The sequence below is a fragment of the Sinocyclocheilus rhinocerous genome, unplaced genomic scaffold, assembly GCF_001515625.1.
Source record: "Sinocyclocheilus rhinocerous isolate Xijiao unplaced genomic scaffold, SAMN03320098_v1.1 scaffold2852, whole genome shotgun sequence".
NCBI lineage: Eukaryota > Metazoa > Chordata > Actinopteri > Cypriniformes > Cyprinidae > Sinocyclocheilus > Sinocyclocheilus rhinocerous.
The window spans coordinates 512,213-534,541 of NW_015646497.1; the positions used below are offsets into that span (position 1 = coordinate 512,213).

The 22,329-nt window shown below is 38.3% G+C and overlaps 1 protein-coding gene across 1 annotated transcript in view; it reads right to left on the reverse strand.

Moving 5' to 3' along the window:
- Positions 1 to 5,019: 5,019 nt before the first annotated feature.
- Positions 5,020 to 22,329, reverse strand: part of LOC107707901 (collagen alpha-5(IV) chain-like) — an 18,189-nt gene continuing 879 nt past the window's right edge. The window contains exons 2-29 of the mRNA XM_016512011.1: positions 21,750 to 21,820; positions 21,452 to 21,643; positions 20,920 to 21,088; positions 20,577 to 20,669; positions 20,359 to 20,463; positions 20,009 to 20,106; positions 17,733 to 17,883; positions 17,503 to 17,616; positions 16,983 to 17,150; positions 16,776 to 16,865; positions 16,534 to 16,680; positions 15,301 to 15,399; positions 15,073 to 15,162; positions 14,836 to 14,975; positions 14,457 to 14,763; positions 14,313 to 14,363; positions 14,014 to 14,199; positions 11,801 to 11,809; positions 11,290 to 11,423; positions 10,815 to 10,887; positions 10,320 to 10,391; positions 10,101 to 10,229; positions 9,785 to 9,883; positions 7,811 to 8,023; positions 7,527 to 7,704; positions 7,303 to 7,417; positions 5,660 to 5,832; positions 5,020 to 5,522 (exon numbers count right to left, since the gene is read on the reverse strand). Of these exons, the coding sequence (XP_016367497.1) occupies positions 5,441 to 5,522; positions 5,660 to 5,832; positions 7,303 to 7,417; positions 7,527 to 7,704; positions 7,811 to 8,023; positions 9,785 to 9,883; positions 10,101 to 10,229; positions 10,320 to 10,391; positions 10,815 to 10,887; positions 11,290 to 11,423; positions 11,801 to 11,809; positions 14,014 to 14,199; positions 14,313 to 14,363; positions 14,457 to 14,763; positions 14,836 to 14,975; positions 15,073 to 15,162; positions 15,301 to 15,399; positions 16,534 to 16,680; positions 16,776 to 16,865; positions 16,983 to 17,150; positions 17,503 to 17,616; positions 17,733 to 17,883; positions 20,009 to 20,106; positions 20,359 to 20,463; positions 20,577 to 20,669; positions 20,920 to 21,088; positions 21,452 to 21,643; positions 21,750 to 21,820 (3,548 nt within the window). The 3' untranslated portion in view covers positions 5,020 to 5,440. The remainder of the gene's footprint in view (positions 5,523 to 5,659; positions 5,833 to 7,302; positions 7,418 to 7,526; positions 7,705 to 7,810; positions 8,024 to 9,784; positions 9,884 to 10,100; positions 10,230 to 10,319; positions 10,392 to 10,814; positions 10,888 to 11,289; positions 11,424 to 11,800; positions 11,810 to 14,013; positions 14,200 to 14,312; positions 14,364 to 14,456; positions 14,764 to 14,835; positions 14,976 to 15,072; positions 15,163 to 15,300; positions 15,400 to 16,533; positions 16,681 to 16,775; positions 16,866 to 16,982; positions 17,151 to 17,502; positions 17,617 to 17,732; positions 17,884 to 20,008; positions 20,107 to 20,358; positions 20,464 to 20,576; positions 20,670 to 20,919; positions 21,089 to 21,451; positions 21,644 to 21,749; positions 21,821 to 22,329) is intronic.

Genomic DNA, 22,329 nt, shown 5'->3' on the forward strand with positions numbered 1-22,329 from the left:
CTTGGAAGCTTGCTGAGGCCCTCCAGTGGTTTCTGGACCCCTGGTTGAGAAGCCCTGATAGAGACCACAAACACTGATATTAAATAATGGAAGAACATGTTGAATTGCATGGCATATACAATAAACACCAAAGAGTTCATGCGTTTTCTTGCCATTGCCAAGTCTGTTCAACAGACTTCTGTATAATTTCCTCTGAATCACAACATTCGATACTGTGATATTTCCAGCAGGCCAAATGACATTTAAAAATGCAGAGAAACCAGAGCACATGTATATTAAAAACCAAACCCGTTCAGTTATAGGAACTGATCAGACATAAAAACTGACAAATAAACTGAAGGACAATACTACTGTCTATTAAAAGATAAAAGTCCATTGTGAAAACGGTAACTGTTGCATGAAGATTTGCAAGTTTTTCAACTTCATGGACTTCAGTCTACATCTGATTAAAAAAAAAAGACAAGCACACACATGTATGCGTCACTGGGTGCACACCATAACACCCCTAACCCCCCACCCTCCCCCAGCATGCTCATGCCAGTAAGCAGTGTCAGTAAGTAGCTTGGGGAAATCAAAGCGGATAACTGACCATTGCAAGTGAACTTTTCAGGGGGGTCGACTTCTTTCCCAGAATCTCAGAGCTTATTTGCCCATAAGGATGTAGTAAGACACTTAAACTTGGAAACTATTATCTCCTTAGGGGCCTCAAACCACTACAGAGATCTACTCACATGTATCTAGGGAGTGATAACGTCCTTCTACACACAGTGACCATGTCATGAACTGTTGTTGTTCCTCTATAATGATGCCCTTAAATGGATTTTCAGTATTTAAATATCAGCGTTTTGGCACTGCTCGCTAATGTACAGAATCAGTCCCCTATATGCTGTGTCTGACACCTTGCACCTTCACTGGCAGCAGCACACATTGGTATCATTTGATGTGAAATGTCAGGTCCAAATATCACAGTTCAACCTAATGTCATCATGTAAGATCCTTTGCTGAAGGCTAACTGAATACAAAGAAAGGGAAATGTTTAATTTCCGTTTTAGTGTCCAGGCAGACTGGCTATCCAGGTGGCGAGAAGTGATTGTCTTTGTGAGTCATTGAATCATGGACTCAATCAATTCGTTCAAAAACACTGACTCATTGAGGAGCAAACCACCATGACTGCATCCGAATATAACGATATAGTATGTGAGTAATATGTCAGAGTTGACTATTCATAAAACAGAAGGCAAAAGTACCCAGTTGACCTAGTATTTCTGCCATGATTCTGAATAGTGCATTCATGAGGCTACCGGAGAAGGGTTGTGAATGGCAATGAAGTGACTCAACTGATACTGTAACCCAGCGGATACTTTGATATCAATTTGACGTCAATTATTAGTCCATAGGCTACTTAATCAAGATGCTGTAACATCATTTTAAATTCAGTTTGAATGGCAATTTCTTCAAATGGTAATAGGAAAATAGGAAGTTAATCCCTATTATATATATATACCATAGACTGTATAAAAACATGGACGTAGTGTCCGTTCCGAAGTTTTTGAAGCTCAAACGTGGGCGGAGGCAGCGCGTCACCGCGCGTCACTCCCGGATAATCGAAGATGGGCAAAGAGACGGGAGCTGGTTGTTGAAACCACGCCCACCTAGCTCGATGGTGGTGACAGCAGCGGCAATTCACCTGTCACTCAAGTGGCCACGCCCTTAATTATGCAGGTGTATATACATATACATATATATATTTGGACACTGACACAATTTTCATAATTGACGCAATTTTCAATTTTCATAATTTCGGCTCTGTATGCCACCAGAACAGAATTAAAAATAAAACAATCAAGATGAAATTGAAATGCAGACTTTAAGCTTTAATTAAAGGGGCTGAACAAAAATATAAAATGCTTAGGAATTACAACCATTTTTATACACAGTCCCCCCATTTTCAGGGGCTCAAATGTAATTGGACAAATAAATATAATCATATATTAAATGTTCATTTTTAATATTTTGTTGAGAATCCTTTGCAGGCAATGACCTGCCTTCATTCTGGAAATCATGGACATCACCAGAGACTGGGTTTCTTCTTTTGTGATGCTTTGCCAGGCCTTTACTGCAGCTGACTTCAGTTGTTGCTTGTTTGTGGGTATTACTGCCTTTAGTACCTTTTTATGTTGCTGAGCTCACTAATGCTTTCTTTATTTCTCAGAATGTACCAAACTGTTGATTTGGTCACTCTGAATGTTCATGCTATCTCTCTAATGGATTTGTTTTGTTTTTGAAGCCTAACAATTGTCTGTTTCACCTGCATGGAGAGATCTTTTGATCGCATGATGTGGGTTCACAGCAACAGCTTCCAAATGCAAATGGTACGCTTAGAATCAATTTTGATGAGAATACCCTCAAATTAAAGCTCAGAGTGTGCACTTTAAGCCCATATTCATTATATAACTGTAACTTGAATGTGTGTGTGTGTGTGTGTATGCATGTAAGAATGTATATGTTACTCAAAATTAACTTCTGCAACCTTGTACCAGTGCTGATATTAGCAACAGCACAGGTGCTTGTGTAATATCGCTTAATTTCATTTGAACGACAGATCGGTTTTAGAAGAGTGAGTCAGTGTGATTTCCCAATGCACTTCTAACAACCCTTGCTAAAATCTTGGCTGCACCACTGCAGAGCGAAGACGGGGAATCCTCCTCTGATAGACGTTTCTGCGTCATTAGGAGCTGGGGTTTCTCCCTGCAGCACATTTGATTTCAGTAGCTTGTACAGTATGTGCACAAATGAAGGTTCTATTAGGGCTTAGGTTGCATGTGGATCATGAGCTCAGGGGCAACATGTGAACGTTTACGCCAAATTCCAGCTCTCAGGAGATGTAGTGTTTGCCACTAGGTGCTCATGTTTCAAAACAGACATAAGCAGCGATTCCTTTTTAAAGCTCATTAAGCAAAAGGTTATTCCCTAAATCATGCATTTCATCCGATATACTCCTAAGGGGCAAACTACCTGGAAATATAGATTTGACGTGTCTCATTCCTTGAACCATTCCATAGACGCAAACTTAATCCAAAATCAAAGTTAATCCAAAATCAGATTGTATGGTTATCTTCAACTTGAATGGCTTAACTTAAGGTATGAATATGCAGGTTGTATATGCCTACTATATATTTTGGATACATATTTATGACAGTTAACCATTAGTATATGTCTATAAAAGTTGCCACCTGTCTATTATCGTCCATGAATGTTAAAAACAAAGGAAAAAAATCTTTTCATAATAGCCTGACTCATTCAGAGCCTGACTGAACGATTCAGTTGCACAAGTAGTGAACAATGAACTTTCGGATCAAGCTTTATTCATTCAGAACCAATGTTGACCCTTGTTTTGGTTCCTTCTAGGAATAAGACCACTTAAGTAATTTTTGTAAAGAGCTTGGCCTTTGCCCCTTGGTCTTGTTGTTGGCTGGAACAAATACCATTATCCCAGTGGCAATGGGGTCACTGTCATCTGCTCACTGATCCTATTGAGAGCTTAGCTCTTGCCAAATATCAACACTCAGTTTGTCAACTGGATCTTATATGGACTATTTAGGTCCTAATAACCTCTCCTAAGCTCAAAGCTTAGTCATTAACCAATATATCACAGGATAACAAGCACATTGTTAGAATCAGAAAGAGCAGGAAGGAGGGAAGGAGAGTGATACACTAACAGGAAAAATACGGCACAAACCAGATTTATTTGAATGGATTTTACATCCACTTACCATCACGTTGTGATTGAATCATCATGTATTACTACACAACAAAACAGTGGCTGGAAATCTGCAAAGTTTTGCTGAACTCCATATCTATATACTGGCATAGATGTCTGACAGGATAAAGACAGCTGTTTGGTGCAGCTCTACAGTCCTGACTCAGTTCTCCCTTTAGTGGTCCACCGCCATAAAACTGTATTTTTGGATTCCATGCAGCAAGACTGGATGCTTTAGATGAAGAAACTTACTGCGAAGAAAAATAACACTGTTGTAATGTACCACACTAATACTGTCGTAACTAACCAGAACAAAACATCCAGAATCCAACTCTAAAAAAAGTTCACCATGCACAGACAAAGTTTGTTGCTTTTATTTCAGCCATTTAAGTTTATAACACTTTCTGGATACTAGACATAAAAGGGGGAAAGGATTTTGAAATACACATTTTTGCAAACCATGATGACATGTGAAAAGATCTTCACTGTTTTAGGTTAGATGAACCATCACTATAAGCAAATTGTAGGTATGTACTGTGTACAACTACGCATAAACAAAACCATGTATATATTATGTAACTGTAATATAATATGCCACAGTGTAGTCTATGTTCACATTTGCTGACAGACAGTGGTTCATCTAATCTGAAGCAGTGACAGGCCACACTGTGGCATAATATAACACATAAGAACTACTGAAAAGTTTACAAATTCATAACACTAGTATTTGATGGATTTTCACAGAAATGTGCTTGCTGGTTAAATGAAATCTGAAGAGAGGAGAGGTCTGTAAAAACAATTCAATTTACGCATATGTGCTATGAAGAACAACTACTGAATGAAAAAAACCCTCCTACAGCCAAATCAAGTTTCTGGATATATACTTTCTTTTTAATATATATATTTATAAAATACTGTTTAATTTAAAGAAAGTTCTTTGTACAAATGTCAGTGTAAAAGAATGTGGAACTAATATGTGAATAAAGGAGTGAGTGGTGAGCATACTGACAAAGAACCCAGAAATTTGTTAAAAAGATCTGTTTTGTTTTTACGCTAAAAAGGTGTTTTACACAATATACACATTTTATTACTTACAAAAAGAGATAAATGACACATTGCTAAAAAAGTCCTGATACAGCAGTGTTAGTACCACCAATAAAGAAGAAAAAGTGATTGGGGAAAAACGATAGCCTTAAAAAAGCAGTCCCATTAATGTAGCGCTTCAGTGCATTTCGTCTCTTTGATTTTTGTTCAAAGTGCCGATTTGGTAACATGGAGACAATTCCACTCGAAAGAAAATAGAAAAAAGCGAGAGAGTGCTTCTCCCCAAAAATGTACCATTTGTGTACCAACATCAAAATTCTTGTAGGAAAATATTACATGAAAAGAATCTCTAGAGAAAAAAAGAAAATTCTAATGCACATTGTTGTCACAACTGCCATGGCACCTTGCTGGATCTGCATTTTTCTTTTGAGGTACTTCTTTCAAATAAAAAAAGACTAATAAATTCATTGATTTTGTTCAGTTTCTTTTGCTGTGTCACACAGTAGCACCATAGAGTTAAATGTGAAGATACTGCACCAATGAAACTTCACTGGAAATCAGCATGATGGCCCCGCAGTCGTTTTAAGTGATGGCTGATCCTCAACAATAACAACAGACTGCAAAAATGTCACTACGTTACGTCCTCTTCATACACACAATACAGCGGCTCACACGGGTCTGCAAGTTTCCAGCTTTCAGTGTCTCTGACTGCGGCTTTCTGTTTGGGCAGAGAGAAAAAAAGACTCTGATAGACATCTTTTGATTTTAAAACAGTGTGACATTTGCAGTTTTCAAGAAAGCTGCCAAGAAGAATTGTTGTTTTTGAAGTTGTCATAGTTTGGAATGAAATATTACCTGAACATTTCATTCACATCCACAGTGGCCAGCCAGAAGCTGTACGAGTTGCTGTAATAATTGCAGGTGCCTCGACCGTGGCACTCGATGAACGGAGACGAGCGGAACTCCTCCAGACAGGAACCGGGAGAGGCAAGAGCCTGACCTGAGCCCTCAGCACCTGCACTGGTGTGCTGTTACACAGAGCAAGGTGAGTAATGAATGTGAGGCAAAAACCAACAAGGATGTAGTAGATCTTTTCAAAAATATGCCAGTTTTTAAAAACGCAACTTTTATATTCATGCTGTTTTTATTTGAACAACATTTCAACTTGGACTTGAAGAGTTTAAAAATGTGATGTAAACCAGTATAAAAATTTGGTTACACTTTAAGTTAAGGTGTCCTTGTTGCAGTATAATTATACATTTAAGTACTGAGTAATATTAAATAACTACATGTACTTACTATATGGTTAGGATTAGGGTTACTTGCATGTAATTATGAATAATTTATTGTTATTATAATAGTAAGTACATGTAATGTGTAACAAAGACACCTTAAAACCAAAAATTATTGTTGTTACTTCATTATTGTTTTCAAAATGTTTTGTTGTTGTTCTTTATGAATCTCAGGAAGTACATTTATTTTATCACAATGGTCTTAATGCAGTGAATCAGGAAGCCGGGACTCACTAGAGGGCCTAAGATGACATCAAATAACAATAACGAAACAATGTTTAAAATAAGCCAAAACAACTCAAAATCAAGATATTTCTTATATTTAATTATTTGATATTTCTTATTCTCCATCTGCAGGATCCTCACGTGTGATATAGTATACTAGCTGGGACAACTTCATTATGTTTACAGGCGTGACGTAATTTCCCACAAATTCCTACCAGTACTCAAATCAGAAAACATTATTATAATGTAATAAAGTAAGTAAGGTGATAGTTTTGAACACTGGCTGGTTATGTACTTGCTCAAATATTGATTTCGGATCATTTTTAACAAAAAAAAAAAAAGTTACGGACTGCAGCTTTAAATATCCAGGTTTCCCACAGTCTTAAAAACCTGGATACAAGACGTAACCTCATTCTAAAAGTTTGACTTTCAGACTTGTAAAAATCATGTAAATTAATAAAATCTTAATACACCATAGGCGATTTATAAGTTTTAGTTAAATAAAATGTTTTATTTGATAAAAATTATAAGTAAAACTATGTTTTAAAAATTCTTATCTTTAATCCTTATCCAGTAAATCAGGAATGATTGGAAAATCATAAATAAAAAAATGGTTAAAAATAACATTCAGCACGTATAAACTTAATTATCTTAGTTACTTATTTTAATGTTTGCACACTTCTAGTTTCTGTAAATAAAAGAGAATGCTTTGTCACATCATTACAGTAGAAAGTACCAGAGAAAGCCTACAATGGGGCCTTCAAATATTGTTGTGACAATGGGGGGCCTTCGGCCTTGGAGTCAAAAAGGTTGAGAACTTCAGTTCTAACTGGGTCAACAGTTTTATGGTTCTCTTGTCACGTGATAAAATGGCTTCTTATATGTAAGTTAGACTTTGATTTGGCGGATTAATGCTTACTAATATTACTAATATTCAATTCTTTCTAAATAAATTCCCCCAAGAGTGCATATGGTGCATACCATCATGAAGGAGTAACCGATCCAGAGCACGGCCCAGTAGTCCGGGCAGGATGGCACCTGAATGGTCTGGCTGTGTATAGCAATCACCATGGCTGGAGTTTCGCACACAGAGCACCTGCACACACACACAAAATGATTCAGACAATTCAATAGATTCAGGTAAATTTGCCAAACCACAGATTCCACTCCTACTCATCATCTGTGTCAGAGTGACCTTCTCTTACCGACTGATGAAAGGTTTGATGCTCTCTCCAGTGATAGGAGCCATGTTCATGGGCATGGGCTGTGGTGTGGACAGCCAATAGGAGTAGTCATTGCGGGAAGCAAAGTTGCAGACATTGTTAATGTTGCAGAACATGAAAGGCATCGTGCTGAAACGACGTAGACAACTACCAGCCGAACCTGATGTTAATTTGAATGAAGAAAAAAACATATTAGTCATGATAAATGTGATGTGAGAAAGAAAATACTACATGCGTGTGCTCTGTGTGTTTTGGGGGACACTCACCCAGGTCCTGTCCGTGCGCCCTCTCGTTGCCTTGCACATAGAGTAAAGAGTAGCCGTCATAGATGAGTCTTGTATCTCCAGGACACGATGGCACCTCTGTGGTCTGACTGTGGCGCGTGATCAGAAAACCGTGTGCGGCAGACGATGATCCTGCGATACCTGGAAGGCCCTGAATCCCTTCTGGACCAGGAGGGCCGGGGTAACCACGCGAACCTGTAAATAATTAAGTTATGGTTATTGTGAGGATGATACATGGAAGTGGAGAAGATTCAGGCACTGCTTATAAGCTTCCTGTTCCTGCTGTTTCCAAAAATCTGAAAAAAGAATAATAGAGCCACCAATTTTAAGGATGATCCTTAAAGGGATAGTCCACTCAAAAATGAAAATTCTGTCATCATTTGCTCACCTTCATATCAGCAATAATGTCAGGTATTGCTACACACCCTCATCATAAATGGAAAATGAATCCATATGAATCAAGCAGTTTAATCCAAGTCTTTTGAAGAGATACGATCACTTTACATGAACAGATTTAAAGGAGTAATGAACTGAGAAACCAAAATTCCCTTGATCTTTTGACATATAAGCGGTCATTGTGCTATAAAACATCCTGTATGTTTCAGAACTCAAAACATACTCGTTAATCTAAAATCAGCTTATATTGAAGCCAGTCTGCCAGAATGACAGCTTTTGTGATGTGCCACTCTATGATGTAATAGTGTGGTTAAACACCGCCTCTGCAGAAGATCAACACCTGCTTCTACATCGCTGCCTGATTAGCCCCGCCCACCGCTTCATGCATGTAGTGTAAATAACGAGAGGCGAATGCAGGTCTATGCAGAAACAAAATGATAATGATGGCTGTGAATACAGCAAGACACTGTGCAGTGCTAAGTTGTGGTAAAAGAGTCTTTGCATTGCCTTCCTTCTGATCCCAACATAAGGAAAGAGTGGATGAACTTTATTTTTAATGAAGTTCCAAACCACGCCAGTAAGGAATTGGTCCTTTGTTCACTTCTTTTTACCACGGATTCGTTTACAAACAAGGCACAATTCCATGCAGGATTTTCAGAATGATTGAAACTAAAAGACAATGCTGTGCATTATAATATAATGACTATAAGGCAATATAGTCAATATTGGATCCAACAGTAATGTCGCACCACACAAGTGTGAGTAACTGTTTTTATTACCTTGTCACTATTGCTTTGTCTGTTATTACAGATCGTTTGATATGTACTTAGTATTTATTTTTTGACCTAAATCACAGCAGCGTCCATCTATGAAGGATGTAGGCTGTCAAACATACGCAAGTGTTAGCCGATCATAGCAGTGGGCGTTTACTTCTGAGTCTACAATCCATCGTGCCTATTCAAACAGAGCGTTCTGATGAGGGGAGTCAAAACAGGACAGAAAATAGCTTATTATTTCTAAATTATGTTTTTTGATGTAAAAATCTTGATAACATTATAAGGGGACCTCAGAGAACAGTACAAAATAATAAAAAAGGCAGTTCATGACCCCTTTAATTTAGGCTTTTATTTACATCTAATACATAGAGCACATCAAATATGGTAAACATGAAAGCTTGAGCATGTGTGTAATGCACGAGAACCATGAGGTTTGTTCTAGTGTGTGACACACGTGATGTACACATAAGCTTCAGCGTTTACCGCTTGTAACGCGTTCTATGTATGTGTTTATATATAAATAATAGCCTAAATTAAATCTGTATAGTCTTAGGGGTTTGGTAAGACACGAGGGTGAGTAAATGATGACAGAATTTTCATTTTTAGGTGAATAACCTTTTTACATTTTTTAAAAACTTGAATCTTTAAAGGCCTTTTGGCCTTTATTGGACAAGACAGTGGAGATGCACCAAGTACTGGAACATGACCCAAGCTGGATTTGAATTTGGATAAGCCCTGTGCAACATGTCTACCCACCAAGCCACGTCTTGGACCTTAACATTACCTGGTTGTCCAGCTGGTCCTGTATCTCCCTTCCTTCCTGGTGAGCCGGTAAATCCTGGAGGTCCCATTGGACCTGGGTCTCCGGGGTCACCAGGCGAACCTAAAGGTAGAAATGAAATCAGACATGACGAGGAAAAAGACCAGGGCTGCTTTTCCCAAAAGCATCGTAAACCTAAGTAGATCATATAACCAATGGCACCAATGGTCTCTACGATCAGCTTAAAGCTCACAATGCTTTTGAGAAGCACAGCCCAGATCAGGTATCAGCTATAACATTTTTTAACTGTACTGTGTACAATCTAAATATATCCACTAACCTGGAAGACCCTGCAATCCCAAGGGACCTGTTGGGCCTCTGCTGCCTGGGATACCAGGTGGTCCAGATTGACCACGCTCCCCCTTCAAAAGAATTGGGTTTGGAGCAAAGCCTGGCTCACCAGGAGAACCTGTGGTCAACAGAGGGGAGAGGAGTATTAGAGGATGCATTTTCATTGGAATTGTAAGGGGAAAAATATCCAGGTTTTAAAATGACTCACCTGGTGTTCCAGTGTCACCACGTTCTCCTGGGTTGCCATTAGATCCAGGAAGGCCAAGCTGTCCTTTAGGTCCTATAACATGCAGAGGTTACGTGGATAAGACTCATTCATAAATACAGCTTCACAACAAACATTAACCTTTACACATTTTATTACAGATTCACTTTGATGTTGTCCCAGACATGTACGCTGTTATGTTTTCGTGTGGAACACAAAAGAAGAATTATGAAGAATCACACATATGATCAATTTATTTGATTAAAAAATATAGCAAAAACAGTAAAAATTCAAATGATCATTTTCTGAATGTAATTTTGAAACTAATCTGTCACTGTGCTTCATATGCCATTTTTAGAATATTAAAAAATTATCCTTTTGTGTTCCATGAAATAAATAACAGCAAATGGGACTCAACAACATTAGGGTGTATAAATAATTACAGACATTTATTATTTTTGTAAACAAATCCTTAATGGTTGTAGAAGGAAAACCGACCTGGGAATCCAGGAACACCTTGAGGTCCAGTATCTCCTTTCAGGCCGCTAGGTCCTGGATTTCCTGGAGTACCCTTTTAAAAAACAAATCATTATCCGATTAAATTAATATTATAAATGGAAATTTATAAATAAATGAACAACTCTTTATATTATTTGAAATAATTTTATCACGTGAGACAGCAGAGATACCAAAGACATACTAGAACTACTATGCAGGAAATTGGTTGCCAATCATATCATTTAGCGGTCATTATCAAGAAATATCTGACCAGAGTATGTTAGAATTGACCAGTCAGAATCATATATTCCAGAGAGCCATTAACAAAACAAAATATTGCCCTCTTTTCAGCAAAGTGTCAGAAAACCCACATAAACCAAATGCAGCCTACAATGATTCTACAAATGCAAATTGTACGAAAGCCTTTGCTAACAATAACTAAACTTTCTTTTTAAACCACATCTATAGTGCTTACCGAAAAGCCAGGGGGACCGTAATCTCCTTTCAGTCCTGGTGCACCAGGTATCCCAGGGAGTCCAGGCATGCCCTTCTCACCTTTTACTCCTCCACTACCTGGAGGTCCACGGGGACCCTCAGGGCCAGGAGAACCTTCACATTCACAGAAAAGAAATCAGTTTCTACCCGTTTCAGTGGTACCTGATTAACAAACAGGATTCATCTTACAACATGAAATCATTGTCAATATTATTTAACCAAGCATTGATGTCCGGATTTGTGTGCATGTTTATCATGTATATTGTTGTATGTGGTGTGCTGAATGGTTCTGGGATATTCTTGGAGAAGGCACAAAGAGAGATCAACTAAACACTCATAACTATATTCCTATAATTGGATGGGGATAAGAAAGTTAAACATCTAAAATGAAGAATGAGTCCCACTCAACCTCATATGCAGAGGTAAATCATCTAATAACAAATGGAAGTGCACAGCATGACACAGGTGAGTATCAAACCAAGATGTCTAACCTGCAGGACCTATAGAGGGGTCAAAGGTCAACGGGTTCCCAAAAGTCCAACAAGAGGAGAAGCAAAGAACAAGGTAAAAGTTTTAAATACAGAGCACAGCAACACAAGTAATGTGATGTGTTGAAGAATAGATAAGTTATTTCAAATTGTTTTACAGAATGCATTACTGAAGAAACAGATTAGCATATTTGACATTGCATTTACATAACCACTCAAAAGTTTAAAAAAAAATAAAATAATAGAAAACAGAAATTTGAAATTTCACAAAATTAATTAATTCACAATATTACTGTTCTGCTGTGTTTTTCAAACAGCTTTGGCGAGGAAAATACTTATAGACACCAAACTTTTGAATGGTAGTGTGTACATGCTCATCATTATTCTGGTTAAGCCAAACTTAGCAAAAAAGTTTGCAAAAAAGCATGTTCAACACATAACTGAATATAGCTGTACATAGTATAGTCATGATATTCCATATAATCAAGACATGCATATTGTTTTCTGCTATTCTCTTCAAAAAAATACTTGCTCTTGGAATTCTGGCTTAATTGAGTTGTTGCAGTCGGGTTGAGATATTTACATGAGACATTCATAATCATACTATAGGCAAATTCCTACATAGTAATATCCTTGTGCATGTGCAAAATCTGATAATCTACTCTAATACTAACAGGATATGGTTATCTGCACTTACACTACACACTTACAATGTGGTAATACTACTATTACTAATACTATTTTTATATTATTTTGTATATACTTGTACAACCAAAGTAGAGCTACATGTGTAGACACATAATATAGATGAATCACAAATCATTAATAGGTAGATTAAATTAAAATTCATTCTAATACAGTTACGCGTTGTAGCATAAAAATCAGCTCTATAACATGAAGAAGCTGACCTGCCGAGCCTGCAAAGATCCAATGTCATCAGGAGGAGCAGAGCCATTCCCACGAAAAGTGAAGTAAAACAGAAAATGCATATGATACCCAGAACGTGCCTGGGTAAAAATAAGCCCAACAGACACTAGCCAAAATGGTCTCCTTCTTCATCAAATTCAAAAGCTTTATATCTATTTTATATGAAGTGCAGCAGAATTCATTAATGTTTTTGCTCTTTTTTCCAAGGTGGAGCCCATTTTAGATAGTCTTGCAATGGCTTTTCATTTCTTACAAATCAGCACATTTCTCATGCAAAAATGCCAGATGCACCCTCGTTTCATTTGGTGACAGACAGACATAGACAGCGTCCTGTGGATAACACTGCAGCTTTTACTGCTGAGAAAAAGGGACGGGTGGAAGTGAAGACACACAAGAGTGAATGATGATAGATGAATGGACGGGTGAACAGCTAACCTTGGATAGTGAAAGCTGTGTGTAATACTCATAAAGCCCTGACTGGGCAACTGTGAAACAATGACTGCACAAAACCTCTTCATGCATGCACATCCTTCACTTCTCTCTAACACATGACAAACCGGTACACAATAAAGGAAGGGAGTGATGAGAACAGAAGATCACTTGCAGTGAAGGTAATGCAAACAGTGTGTCTTGTGCTCTGTCATCTAAAGAGTGAGTGTATTTGTGCTCATTGGACATGGATATGGCATAATCATGACTGCTTGTGCAATATTCCATGCAAATCAGCCAAACCAACAAAAACAAAGCCAGTATGCCCTCTGGTTCACAATCATAATATTACATGTGCTGATGAAGTGATTCCCAAACAGGAGTACTTGTACCAAACTTTTTTGTTGAAGTTCTAAAACAGATTTATGACTTAGTACTGGGGCTGACAGCAGATAAAAATTAATGTTGTTAATACATTCAGTTCCTTTTTAAACTAAACAGTGTGTAAGTTGTGTGAATTACCAGACGATTTGTTTTGCTTCTGTTGGGTGTAGGCATACATAAGAAAAACAACAAACACTGTGGTAAAGCACAGTATTAAATATTAGAAGTATGTGGTGAAGCCAGTATTTGAAGGGATTACAAAATTGTGTTTTCGTTGGCCAATTTAGAAGTTCTGCTTAAAACAATTCTTTGGATACTTATTTTGGATAAAAAACTTATTTTATTTTAAGAGTTTGTTCTTTTTTAGACATTCTACTCCAGGCTACTCTTTATTAAAATTAAACCAAAATAAAGGCAAATGTCGGCTTGAAACCCAGAGGGCAGAGCTGGCCAAAAGGATAAGATGCTTAACTTACCAGCTCTTCCGGGGGCACCAGGTGTGCCTTGGAAACCTTTAGGTCCCTGTACAGGCAGGCCTGGAGGCCCAGGTGGTCCTCCAGAACCAACTGGGCCAGGCAACCCAGGAAATCCTGCATCACCCTTTGGACCAGGAAATCCAGGACTACCGGCAGGACCCGGAAAACCAGGGTCTCCTTTAGTCCCTATAAAAACAGCCAATTATTGTAAATTTGCTATGAAAATTATGATGAGGACTTTGTTACAAGTTCTCTGGTGTAAAAATGAAGATACATGAAAATATCATTCAGTACTTTACCTGGTGAACCGGGGAAACCGGGTGGGCCTGGGCCACCAAGGCCTGGAGTGCCTAGGTAGAAAGTTAAAAACAAATGATTCTAGATACATATACTTCATTGAGCACATCCAATGCACTTTTGATTTCTTTTGGATTCAGACTAACCTGGTTCACCCTTTTGTCCCGGAGGTCCTGGAATACCATCACGTCCAGCAAGACCTTTATCACCAGGGAGGCCAGTTAATCCAGGTCGTCCAGGATCTCCAGGCCTACCAGATGCTCCACTAGGACCAGAAGTGCCTGGAGCACCATCCAAACCTTTAGGGCCAGGAATGCCAGGTGCACCTTGGAATCCTGGGAGTCCTGGATCACCCTTTGGTCCAGGGCTACCAGGCAAGCCTGAAGATCCTGAAAGGCCAGGCTGGCCTTTCAGACCAGGGGTTCCAGGAAATCCTGGAGGGCCTGGTTCACCCTGGGAATTTAATAGGATTAAATATTAAAGTAAATATTCTCAATGTTTAAGCAGAAAACATGATGTTTTTACCTTTGGCCCAGGAGTTCCCGGTAATCCAAATCCTGGTGAGCCAGGATCACCTTTGGGTCCCGGGAACCCTGGTGTTCCTGGGGAACCAGGCTGGCCAGATCGGCCTGTTTGGCCGTAGTTTCCTTTCACTCCAGGAACTCCTATAACAAAAAAGATTGGCTCAGTCTAGCTTTAAGATTTCAAAGCCTCAGAAACAACGGTCAATGGTTTTGAGTTGTACGAGAATGAAGAGCTGACCTGGTAATCCCATCTCCCCCATGCTACCCTTCAGTCCTTGGGCTCCTGGAGACCCTGGAGTTCCTGGAATACCAGGATCACCTTTGAGGCCTAAACATGACATGACAAGACAAAATCCATTAAACTTGTCAACCAAAACCCATTGAATAGTACATATGCACATACAGTACACTAGTTGATTGAAGATGCTTTTTTTATGGCTCAAATATGTGCACTTGTCTGCTTTACCTGGAGGTCCCCGTAGACCCGGCCTTCCATCTTGCCCAGGGAGACCAGGATCTCCAGTGATACCGGGAATACCCTTTGCTCCTGGTGGTCCGCTAAAACCTACAAAACAAATAAAGAGAATCGTGGAGTGACCAAAATATATGAGGGGATTAAAAGGATCAATTCTTTTCATTCTGAATTTGGAAAAAACACGTCAAGGAGGGACCCAGTTTTCTTTAAATAAGAGATGGTCCCACTGATGTACCAATCACAAAGAAAAGGTATGAGAAAAGATAATTATGAAGAAAGTAGTGGTTGACCAACATTTCGCCAAGGCTGATACACCAGCTGACACTGGGCATTTTATAATTATCGACATTGGCTAATACGTTTTTCTGTTCGGTCAATAATTGTCATAAATGGGACTTTTTTGGCCATTAAATGGTCTTTATTTGAGAAAATATAACCCCCAGTGCACACAGACTTTTTGGATTACTGAGTAAACTGTTGGTTACATTGTTTATTTCTTTATTTTTGAAAACACCATAATACCATTTAGTTGCTATCTAAAGCATATATTTATTTCACAGATTTTAGTAAATCAAAAATGTACTCATTTTCAAATAATTTGTAATTATTTGACTAAAAAATTATGTTAAACAAATATAAATTTAATAGCAGGTTTTTAGGTTATTTCTTTATCATATGTTTTTACTTTATATTGGCCATCGGACAATCAAAAAAATCTATATTGGTGACCACTAGTATATGGGTTTAGATTTGACTGTAAAGCAAAATGTGACTGGTTGCATCAAGAACATGCTACGATTGGCCAGCGAAATGTGGATTTGTGTGTCTTGATGGTAGAGATGTTTTAAAATCCATGAGTGCAGTGAATTCACAAATGAATGCCAGGCATAGTTGCGTTTGTGACATAAAAACATATTTGTGAATGTGTTTTTTTATTTTCAAATCCCATTCTATTTATTTGTGAACGTCCTAACATATACACACACACACACACACACACACACACACACACACATATATATATATATATATATGTATATATACAGCGGGTAAAATAAGTATTGAACACGTCACCATTTTTCCCAGTAAATATATTTCTAAAGGTGCTGTTGACATGACATTTTCACCAGATGGATGTAACAACCCAAGTAATCCATACATACAAAGAAAACAAAACATATAAGTTCAGAAATTAAGTAATTCTACATGAAGGTAGCAGCTCACCTAGAGATCCGGGTTCTCCTTTTTGTCCCTTAAGTAGACCTGTAGGTGGGCCTAGGCCAGGTGGGCCTGGAATGCCTGGGTCACCTTTGTCTCCCTTTGATCCTGGGAAACCTGAGCTTCCTGGTCGTCCTGGGACACCGTCATCTCCTGCCGGGGCACAGAGCACAATAATATTTCACTCTACAAGGGACTTTATGAAATTGTTTCAGAAATTTGAGCTAAAGCCAAAAATGGTATCAGACCTTTTGGTCCTGAAAAGCCTTGTCTGCCAGGGTTGCCAGGGGCACCTGCAGGTCCTGGAGCACCCATCCCACCAATGTCTCCCTTAGGCCCTGTAATAATGATATAGGATTAGTAGAGAAAGACCATAAAGAAACAAGACATACATTGTATATATTAAATACAGTAAAATGTGATAACATCAGGGGATATTGCTCTCATCATATTACCGGGCAGTCCTGATAGGCCATCTTGACCAGGTAGTCCTGGACCCCCAGGTGGACCAGCAGAACCAGGAGGCCCAGGAAGTCCAGGGCTTCCTCTGTCACCTTGCAACCCTGGAAAACTCGAACCTGGGGGGCCACGGTCTCCTTTCTCTCCATTCACACCAGGGACTCCTGATGAAGAGAAGACGACAATGGTTTGATATAGTAAAACACTACAGAGTTGTTTTACTAAGAACCATAATAGTGGTCCTAACATCAGTGTTTGATAAAGCTTACGAGATACACTTTATCGAACGCACATTTTTTTATACTTCCAAGAAGTTATTGGCAAGTTTTACATGCATAAGGTTTATAATCCTCAAAATAATGTTTTATTAGACAAAGAAAGAATATTTTTACAAGAATATCTCTAATTCAAGATTCGTTCTGGTCTCACAGTTCATTAAATGCTTGAATAGTCCACAGGAAGAGCTTCTCCGTTTATATTTGGACACATTTTTAATAAAAAAAATTGCAGACATACCATTAGACCCCATAGAGCCAGGAGCTCCAGGAGGACCAGGGGGGCCCTGAAGGCCAAAGGCAGGGGGCCCTGGGGGGCCACGAGAACCAGGACCACCAGGAAAACCAGGATCACCTAAGTGCAAAATGAAAATGCAAAGATCATTTGCAAATAATAAAAAAAAAATCATGTTAGAAAAATTTAAAGGTATCTAATTTGTTTACAGTCCAACATTACTATTTAATCTCTACCTTTAGATCCAGAAGCCCCGTCAAGACCTGGACGACCTGGTGCACCAGGGCTTCCAGGGAAACCAGGATCACCTTTAGAACCGGGAGCACCTTTACTGCCTGGTAATCCTGTAGGGCCTAGAGGTCCAGGTAGACCAAAACCAGTCTCTCCCTTTGGGGACAAAGACACTCATTTGAGCACTTTAAGCTTAAAGCTATTAATTCCTAATACAGTCCACTTATTTATAACCATAATGCACTCTAAGTTATTGCATACAACCAGTAAACACTATATTGCCCATAATTCATAATTCAAGCATAAAAAAGTAAAACAGATGCACATAGCAGCTTCATTTCTTCCTGCAAATTTCAGTTTGCACTTGTACTCCTTTCATTATTCAGTCATCAACTGATTAAAATGTCAAATGAATGAATTATTGAATGAATCCAAAACTATATTTTCTACCGTTCAAAACTTTAAGTCTGTAAGGTTTTTTAACATTTTGAAATAAGTCTCATATGCTCAACCAAGGCTGCATTTATTTGTCAAAAGAGTAAAATAGCAATATTGTGAAACAGCATTAAAATAACTGTTTTGTTCTGAATAAATGTTTCATATTCAAAGTAATTTATTCTTGCAATGGCAAAGCTTAATTTTTAGTAGCCATCACATGATCCTTCAGAAACCTTTGACATGATATTTGATATTTTTGACTTTTTTTTTTACATTTGACATGACATTTTTTCAGAATTATTTGATTAATTCATATATTTAAAAAGAACAGCATTTATTTGAAATAGAAATATTTTAACACAGATGTTTTTACGATCACCTTTGATCAAATTAATGCATCCATGCTGAATAAAATTCAGCATTAATTTAGTATTACATTTTTTTTTTTAAATCCTACTGACCCCAAAATTTTGAATGAAAGTAGGGTTGCACTGAAATGAAAATTCTTACCCGAAGCCAAAGCCGAATAAAATGAAACACTGGGCCGAAGGCCGAATACCGAACACGGTTTTTGGCATTTTTCCCCCCCATGTATTTTGCCATTTTTTTCACCATTGCATAAATTAAATAGCCAAAATGTGCTTTTTACTGTTTTGTCCTGCTTTTCAAATAAAAAAATCAATTACAAAACAACAATTTAAAAATATTTACTTAACACTGAACATTGTTTAACATCATAGCAGACATTATACCAACAAAGCACAATTTAATTTAAAATTAATAAGTTAGTAAAATAATATTTTTTGGCCATTTTTGAGACTTGAATCAGGCATGTATTTTTTTTTACTGTACAAATAAATGCAGCTTTGCTGAGCAGAAGAGACTTCTTTTAAAACAGTAGAATATATTACAGATCCCAATTTGAACACTATGTGTGAATATAATAAATGTATTAATAGAGCTGTTGTATGGTAATTATCATTTTCATTATTATTGTCTTTTTTATTTTATTCTACAGAACAACAGTAAAATTACAATACTAACATTTATGAATGTTGATGGGAGTTGTTGCTTTTTCTCAGCTTTTATTTTGGCAGAAACCCACAGGAAGATCTCGGTGCTTCTTTTTGTTGACAACAGATTTATAAATGATTCTCATTAAGAATTTGGGAAGATGTTTGTCGCAGGTATCACATTGTTACATGGCTTTAAAAAATTCATAAAAATGTTACTGAGCAACTGATGAGTAACATTGTGTTTCAGCGCAGATTTGCCTCGCGCTTTGGACTTTGAACCCTGGCGGCGCGAGCTCGTGCAGCGCTGTTTGATTACATGCAATCCGTGCGTGTAGAAAACATCATTCTGCAGTTTATTTACTAATTGTTTAAGGCCATTTCGCAATTTCAATCATCATACAGTAACCAGTAGCAACCACCCCTTCCTCTTCTCATCGGAGACATGAGATGCAGCACTAAGCAGTCTCTCGCTGTTGGCGATTTGTGCTTGAAATGATTTTTGCGTCTTACTCGGACAGTTTTAAATACTTTCACACTGCAAACACGTTTGCTGCATTAGTGCCCGCCTCTATTTGATCGCGTCACGTCATTGTTCGGTACATATTATTCGGTCTTTTCGCTTATTCAAATGTGATATAAAACAATTTTGGTTGCCGAACATTCGGTGCAACCCTAAATGAAAGTGTATATAGTATTTTGTTAATGTGCAATAGAATGATTCAGAAACTGATGATTCAAATATTCGGTTATCACCTGATGGTAAAATACTCATGTATAGGTGAAGTTTATAAATTCATATTGTATTGTTTAGATTAAATGTTTCATACTTTGGGTCCAGGTAATCCAGGCTGACCAGGCAGTCCGTCCAAACCTGGTCGTCCAGGAATACCAGGTCCACCAGGGGAACCAGCAATACCAGGAAATCCTGAAGAATATGGACAACACTGTTAGACATATGGACAAAACTGTTTCTCACTACCCAAGTTATAAAAATGACTATGTGGCACAATACATGTTTCTAGAGAAATTAACTGGCATGTATTTGGCCAAATCTGACTTTTTTCAATGAATAATGCTCATTTTATCCTTTAAACTATTTTTAGTGAATTGGAAAACACATAGCAGCAGACAATCTACATGAGTCTATTAGTGTTTCAATTGCAGGAAAACATTGTACCTTTAGAACCAGGGGGTCCTGGCAAACCAATACCAGAAAGACCAGGATCTCCTTTGGGTCCAAGTAAGCCAGGGAACCCAGGCTGTCCTGGTAGGCCTGGATTACCTGTACAGATATAGAACCAGTCTCTGTTGAACTCTGAATTCCCCACCTGCTCCATATGCATTTAAGACAACTAAATGTATACTGACAACTATAGTCAGTTGTTTTTTCTTTACCTGGACTTCCTGGCAAACCTGGATCTCCATCACGTCCTGGGGGTCCACGTTCACCTTTATCTGACACTGCCAACCCAGGTTCACCTTTCTGACCTACCCATTCAGACAAACATTGAGATAATGTAATGTCCATTGTAAGATCACTGCTACACTGAAACATGCCAAGCTACAAGTTAAAGTAGTCAGCTGCAATTCTAGTTATCACATAACAGGAATGTACACTTATTTACCTTGATTAGTGCAAAAATAGCATATGTGTAATTCATATGATTCACATTTTGAATTGACTGACAGCCTTAAAATAATTTGAACTTAAAAACAAGACAAAAAGATTGCTTTTTACCTGGTGCTCCAGGGGCCCCTGATCTTCCTGAAACACCCTGGATACCTTTCTCTCCAAGAGGTCCCTGAGGACCAAATCCTGGGGGACCCGACAGACCCCTGTCTCCTGGAGGTCCTGGCAAGCCAGGTTCACCTGATGGACCTTGTGAGCCTTTCACTAATGCCGAACCCTGTAAGAAAAAATGGCTTATTTCACTGCAAATTGTTTTGTGAACCTGTTATTAAAGTCATGCAAAGTCTTGGTTTCTTGTAATAAACACAAAAAGTGAGTTTACATAGAAATCTTAAATGCAGAGCAATAAAAAAGAATCATTTTTAATTCTGAGGGTTAAATAGAGGTTGAAAATGTTCTTCAAAGGTTGACTAAGTTAAAATGGCAATTTAGTAGTCTGAGAATTATTATTTTCATCATCAATTATTATTGCCTGGCCTGCCTGGTATTATTATATCTGTGTATTATTATATATCAATGTACTTAACTGTATAAAAGACCCAGAAGTTGTACTTTTAATGAAAAGTGAACAAACACTCACAGGTGGTCCTCTGAGGCCTGGGGGACCGGGAACTCCATCACGACCAGGTCTTCCGTTGAGTCCCGGCAGACCTGAAGTGCCAGGAAAGCCTGTGTCTCCCTTTTCTCCTTTCACACCCCGAACAGAGAGTGCATCGCCTGGGTCGCCCTTCTCTCCAGGGACTCCAGGGAGACCCTGAGGTCCTGGTATTCCCTAAAGTGTAGAAGTGTTAAGTACTTATGTGTTTCTTAATCACTCTGAATCATCTGTCACTTTAAACAAAAAGTGAGTTATCCAGAATGTGTGAGGAAGCACTCACAGGTGGGCCCATGAGCCCTGGCCCTCCCGGGAATCCTCTGTCTCCGTTAGATCCAGGCAAACCAGGTGCACCTGACATAAAAATAAGTGTAACATGCAGCTTGAAAAACATCTGTGCTTTATATAAAACAGCCGTTTGTTGTGAGATTAAAGTTTTGTTCTTTAGTCCTGAAGAACATGAACAAAATGTACTGTGAAGATACTTATTTTAAGGGTGCATTCACACTTGTAGTTCGGTTCTCTTTGTTTGTTTGGTCTGGACCAAAAAAGAAAATGATACATTTGGTCCTAGTCCACTTAGCGTTCACACTGGCATTTTTGAAGTGAACCTAAAGATACCGAAACTAGGCATAGACATACTTTCACAACCTGATTTTTCGGGTTAAATGATGTATATTTCGTGATGGAACTTAATGAACACCCAAAACTATAGGTGTATTCGACTTAAAGTGGAACTGCGCAGACCGATCGATGAATGGGTACTTTGATGTCATGCACCGATCTGTCTGCGCAGTGCCGCTTTAAAGGTGGGGTAAGCGATTTCTGGTAGCCAGTGTTGACATTTGAAATCACCAAAACAA